Below are 6,005 nucleotides of genomic sequence, written 5' to 3'. Positions count from 1 at the left end.
GATTTCTAAAATGTTGGAGGCTGAGATGGGCAGATCACAAGGTCAGGAGATCGAGACTATCCTGGCTAACAAGGTGAAACCCCGTCTCTACTAAAAAAATACAAAAAAACTAGCCGGGCGAGGTGGCGGGCGCCTGTAGTCCCAGCTACTCAGGAGGCTGAGGCAGGAGAATGGCGTAAACCTGGGAGGCGGAACTTGCAGTGAGCCGAGAACCGGCCACTGCACTCCAGCCTGGGCGGCAGAGCAAGACTCCGTCTCAAAAAAACAAAAAAAAAATGTTTTTAGTTAGCACCAAAAAAGACCAGGAAAGAGTGTGTGATTAATACATTTAGTAAATACAAGATGACTTTTCCTTGTACTGACGTTTATTTTTAAATGGTATTGGAAAAATAAAATAAGTAGTTACTGTAAAAATCTGAAAGGAGCAGAGGAAGCATGATGTTTCTGAATCCTTTTATTTTTTAAAGGACTTTTAAAATTTCAAACTACAAAACGGATTTCATACATTCTGCCATAAATAAAAACAAACAATAAGGCAGGACTCTACATAAGCAAACCAAGAACAATTGTTTTCAGAAAATGTGATAAAATGCTTTACAATCATAAGCCATCCAGTTTTTAAAATAAAACTGTTGAAAAACTCACAAATCTTCAAGCGGCACATACAAGACACCCTTGAAGAGGGAACAAAATGTGGTTCTGCCATTTTGTATTGTTCTCACATTTTTGAAAACCTAATTTTGCTTAGAGCATAGGTCTGTTCCATATTCTAAAATTCACACAGGTTGGTTGGTTTTTTCTCAAGAACCATATGATAGAGGCACCAATGACAATACAACTTTGTTTCCAAGAACCTTGTAACAAAGCGTTGTCTCTTTTAAACATACGACTTGAGGCAAAAGGAATCCTGGACAGGAGTTTTCTGCAGAGGCGTTTAAGCCCTACCGAATCCGCTTCTGCTGCCTTGCTCTGTAAATGTCATGAACAGGGGGGACAACGGCTCCCTTTTCTTCATCTTCATCTGAATCCTCGTTGGGCCTTTTGACGGCCTTGGTGAGTACTGCATTACTTTCCACAGGGCCATTGCCTTCTACAGCTAGCTCTGGGGCCCCACCAGTAATGATCCTCACAGCTTCCTCAACAGCTGTTAAAACAACAAAACGTAAAAACATATTCCACTATGAAAGGGTATGTATGTTCAACTGTGGACACTTTATAGTTCATTTCATAGCCTACTAATTTAGCAAAACATGGGATAGTACTACTGATACTAAATAATGAAAGAAAAAGACAAAAGCTGCTGTTAAAACTAGTAATTTTCATAAGCCAAAGTACATGTTCACATGAATAGAAAAGATAAACTTTTATGACATTTTACTTAGTGGAATTCAATATGAATAAGCCTCTCTCTGCCAAAGAGGGTTTGGGTAACTCCTGGGTTTCACTGTACTTCAAATTGGCTGGCTGGTTTCAAAAACTTCAGTGGCAGAGAATAATAATCTCTACTGCTTATGAGACAACAATGTGGAATGACACTCTGAAATGGAGCTTCTGTTACTTACTATTTGGTATCTTGCATCTTCGGAAAATTTCCATCAGTTCATCTACTTGTACGAAAGGACCCTATTTTGACATGAATAAATTTTAATCCCAGTAATCTGACAAGTTAAAATAGCAGTAACTTTATACACAATTACTGTAACCCACAGAGCCAGTATCTACCGTGAAAATAAGTGAACAAACCTGGAAACAGATAGGAGGAGGGAGAAGTTTCATTAAAACAACAGCTGCAGGAGGGACTGGAAACACTCCACCAGGTACAGGGTGTAAGCCTGGAGCTGTGAGAAAAAGAAAAGTATGAATCAAGTGGGATGGAAGAATTTCTACACAGAGCTAAAATCAAGTGACTTGCACATAAAGATCTTCCATGTCTATGCTGCTTTGTTCTGGACACTGAAAATACTTTTAGGGCTTCACCAAACCAAAGTGGGTGAGACAGAGCTGTCTCAATGCCATGGCCACTGCAAGGCAGAGAAGTAGACAAGTGACTTTGTATAAGACAATCGGGGACTGAACTAAAGTCAGTTTTTGTCAAAGACTGTTTCTGAGTTACACAAGTCATTTGTTTAGCAATCCTTTTTCAAGTCAATTATTCAACAGCATATTTAATCAGAAGGGCTTTGTTCAAAAAGAATCTAGAGAGGCTACTAACCATTAGTAAGTAAAGAAACCAAATTGTATCAGTGAAGAAAGTTTCCAGCTGTTCAGGTAAAAAGCTGTTTAGCTTTTTTTTTTTTTTTGATACAGTGATTGGCTCTTGTTACCCAGGCTGGAGTGCAATAGCAAGATCTGGGCTCACTGCAACCTCCACCTCCTGGGTTCAAGTGATTCTCCTGCCTCAGCCTCCCAAGTAGCTGGGATTACATGCATGTGCCACCATGCCCAGAAAATTTTTGTATTTTTAGTAAAGACAGGGTTTCACCATGTTGGTCAGGCTGGTCTTGAACTCCTGACCTCAGGTGATCCACCTGCCTTGGCCTCCCAAAGTGCTGGGATTACAGGCATAAACCACTGCACCTGGGCATAGCAGCATTTCTGAAAACCAAGTATTACTGCCAAAATGGGTTCCTGGAATCTAGATCATTGAAGTTTTCTTTTTAGGACATTCTTAGTTAATCTATTTCAAAGATTAAAGCTAAATCACTTGTCATAGTGACCCTAAGTCTAATAATTAACCCACAATTGAGAGGCCATGTCACTTTACCCCCACACTTTGGATTTAAATCAACAAACAAACCGAGGTCTCAGTACTGGATCTAAAGTCATGGCTTACGTGCTAAATGTCGTGGCTGAAATGGAATCATCTGCTGAGTGTCTGGTTTAGGGTATTCTGGTTTTCTATCCACTTCATCTTTCAGAACAGGCACTATAGAAGGAGCTACAACTGGGTCTGGAATTATAGCTGCTAGCTTAGCACGGGAGACATCCTGAAAATGCAGAACAGAAGAATCCTAAACCTGAAAAAGGGACTACTAGAGAATAATCGTGCAATTCATAACCTTGAGGATACAGTGTGAATATCTGGGTTAAAACCACAGGAAGAAAATGGAGACGGATAAGCAAGGACTCTAATGATGGTAAAGATTGTTCCTCAACAAGGAAAGCTATTTGGTTCTAAGACTCAGTGTATTATAACTTTACCCCAACACAAGTCAAAAGTCATTAAACTCATTGTTGCCAGGTAGGACATTTGTAGGACAGATACAAGTTTTTTTGGGTAGTCATAAGACTGGGAACTAAGTAGAGGTCAGGATCATTTGGAGGAAAATTCAAGATTTTAGATCTGACACCTCATTAGAATTGAACATCAGTTTCATTAAACAAAGCTGGATTAAGTGACGTCCTGTTTTGTGAAGGCATCACACAGGTTAAGATTTTGCTAATGCAATGAAAAGTTATTTCCAATGTACTATTTATTACAGGGGACAAGGAATATTTATTGAGCAGACACTATTCATCAGCCAATTTTAGCCATTTATTCTCTCTTTGATGAGGCAAATAGTAACATCTCCATGTTATAGAAGGGACTGAAGCTCACAAAGGTTTTGCTGTTTTCCAGGTCACACAGCTAATAAGTAGAGAGAGGAGGATTGGGAGGGCAGGCCTCTCTGACCTCAAATCCATCCACAGTCTTCCTTTCAGTACACTAGCATTGCCCTGCCAGGGCTGAGACAAGATATGCCAAAGGGAGCAATACAGTCACCTATGAACAGAGGCCCTATCTCAGAGGAGCTCCTCTGCTCCAGGCAACCCAGTGTCACTCTGTCTAGAAACAAAATAACCCCTTTTTGCCACCACCGAGGGATATAAAAGCATTCCACTTTCTCAAAATTTGTTGAAATGCAGTTGGTGACATCTGGTATTAATTATATAAGCAAATCTAAATGGTAGGCACATTAGGTATCACTTTTTAAAAATCTTTCTCACACAGATACATATATACCATACCACTCACCATAACACATAGAAGCACATTAATCCTTCCCCCAAAAAACAAGAGTAGAAACAGAAATATAAGATGGAAAACATCATATTCAGGAAGTAGTTCTACTCCTGAATACTCGCTATTTTCTTTTTTTTTTTGAAACAGAGTCTCACTCTGTCACCCAGGCTGGAGTACAGTGGCACTATCTCAGCTCACTACAACCTCCCGGGTTCAAACAATTCTCCTGCCTCAGCCTCCTGAGTAGCTAGGATTACAGATGCCCGCCACCAAGCCCAGCTAATTTTTGCAGTTTAGTAGAGACGGGGTTTCACCATGTTGGCCAGGCTGGTCTCAAACTCCTGACCTCAGATGATCCAGCCGCCTCGGCCTCCCAAAGTGCTGGGATTACAGGTGTGAGTCACCACATCTGGCCACTATAAGATCTTTATTATCTGTTTATTTGTATTTTTTAATTTTTTTTTGTTTTTTGTTTTTTTGAGAAGGAGTCTCGCTCTGTCGCCCAGGCTGGAGTGCAGTGGCCGGATCTCAGCTCACTGCAAGCTCCGCCTCCCGGGTTCACACCATTCTCCTGCCTCAGCCTCCCAAGTGGCTGGGATTACAGGTGCCCGCCACCTCGCCCGGCTAGTTTTTTTGTATCTTTTAGTAGAGATGGGGTTTCACCGTGTTCACCAGGATGGTCTCGATCTCCTGACCTCGTGATCCGCCCGTCTCGGCCTCCCAAAGTGCTGGGATTACAGGCTTGAGCCACCGCGCCCGGCCCAATTTTTTTTTTTTTTAAGACAAGGTTGGCCGGGCGCGGTGGCTCAAGCCTGTAATCCCAGTACTTTGGGAGGCCGAGGCAGGCGGATCACGAGGTCAGGAGATCGAGACCATCCTGGCTAACCCGGTGAAACCCCGTCTCTACTAAAAAAATACAAAAAGCTAGCCGGGCGAGGTGGCGGGCGCCTGTAGTCCCAGCTACTCCGGAGGCTGAGGCAGGAGAATGGCGTAAACCCGGGAGGCGGAGCTTGCAGTGAGCTGAGATCGGGCCACTGCACTCCAGCCCGGGCGACAGAGCGAGACTCCGTCTCAAAAAAAAAAAAAGACAAGGTCTCGCTCTGTCACCCAGTCAGGAGTGCAGTGGCTTGATCATGGCTCACTAAAGTAGCCTCAGCTTCCCTCTTGGGCTCACCTTGGCCTCCCGAATAGCTGGGACCATCGGCAAGTGCCACTACACCTGGCTAATTGTTGTATTTTTCCCCCTTTTGTTGGTAGAGATGGGATTTCATCATGTTTCTCAGGCTGGTCTTGAACTCCTGGGCTCAAGTGATCCACCCGTCTCAGCCTCCCAAAGTGCTGGAATTATAGGCGTGAGCCACCATGCCTGGCAGATCTTTATTTTAATTAACTGCCTTAATTTTCATTTTCATCTTGGAAAAGTTGAAATAGCCTTTTCTAGCAATGGCACAAAGTACAGTAAGTCCCTCACTTAACATTGTTAATAGGTTCTAGGAAACTGCAACTTTTAGAGAAATGATGGGCTAGGCGTGATGGCTGCTGCCTGTAATCCCAGCACTTTGGGAGGCCAAGATAAGTGGATCCTTTGAGCCTAGGAGTTAGAGGCCAGCCTGGGCAACATGGTGAAACCCCATCTCCACAAAAAAATACAAAAATTAGCCAGGTGTGGTGGCATTTGCCTGTAATCCCAACTACTTGGGAGGCTGAAACAGGAGATCACCTGAGCCCAGGGAAGTCAAGGCTGCAGTAAGCCATGATCTCACCATTGCACTCCAGCCTGGACAACAGAGTGAGACCATCTCAAAAAAAATAAAAATAAAAAGAGAGAGAGAGAAACGATGCAAAACCAATTTTTTTCTTATCAAGGTTATAACAAAACTATGTTAAAACTATGTTAAAAACGTTATTTGAGGACCCGCTGCGTATCATTTAGCTTAAAGTCAAAGTTTCTAAGAACCTATCAATAATGTTAAATAAGGACTTACTGTAGTCTTAAAATATC

General features: G+C 42.4%; 1 protein-coding gene across 2 annotated transcripts in view; it reads right to left on the bottom strand.

The window, feature by feature from the left end:
• Nucleotides 1-436: 436 nt before the first annotated feature.
• The window catches only part of CSTF3 (cleavage stimulation factor subunit 3), an 80,155-nt gene continuing 74,586 nt past the window's right edge, over nt 437-6,005 (bottom strand). The window contains exons 18-21 of one of the 2 annotated variants that reach the window (XM_033206869.1): nt 2,834-2,987; nt 1,744-1,838; nt 1,563-1,623; nt 437-1,144 (exon numbers count right to left, since the gene is read on the bottom strand). In XM_033206869.1, the coding sequence (XP_033062760.1) occupies nt 942-1,144; nt 1,563-1,623; nt 1,744-1,838; nt 2,834-2,987 (513 nt within the window). In that variant the 3' untranslated portion in view covers nt 437-941. The remainder of the gene's footprint in view (nt 1,145-1,562; nt 1,624-1,743; nt 1,839-2,833; nt 2,988-6,005) is intronic. The other variant, XR_004436117.1, reaches the window with a different exon arrangement.

The sequence above is a fragment of the Trachypithecus francoisi genome, unplaced genomic scaffold (assembly GCF_009764315.1).
Source record: "Trachypithecus francoisi isolate TF-2019V2 unplaced genomic scaffold, Tfra_2.0 Lachesis_group8, whole genome shotgun sequence".
Taxonomy (NCBI): Eukaryota; Metazoa; Chordata; class Mammalia; order Primates; family Cercopithecidae; genus Trachypithecus; species Trachypithecus francoisi.
The sequence above is the reverse complement of the archived record's forward strand: the minus strand, read 5'-3'. Positions and strand labels throughout refer to the sequence as shown.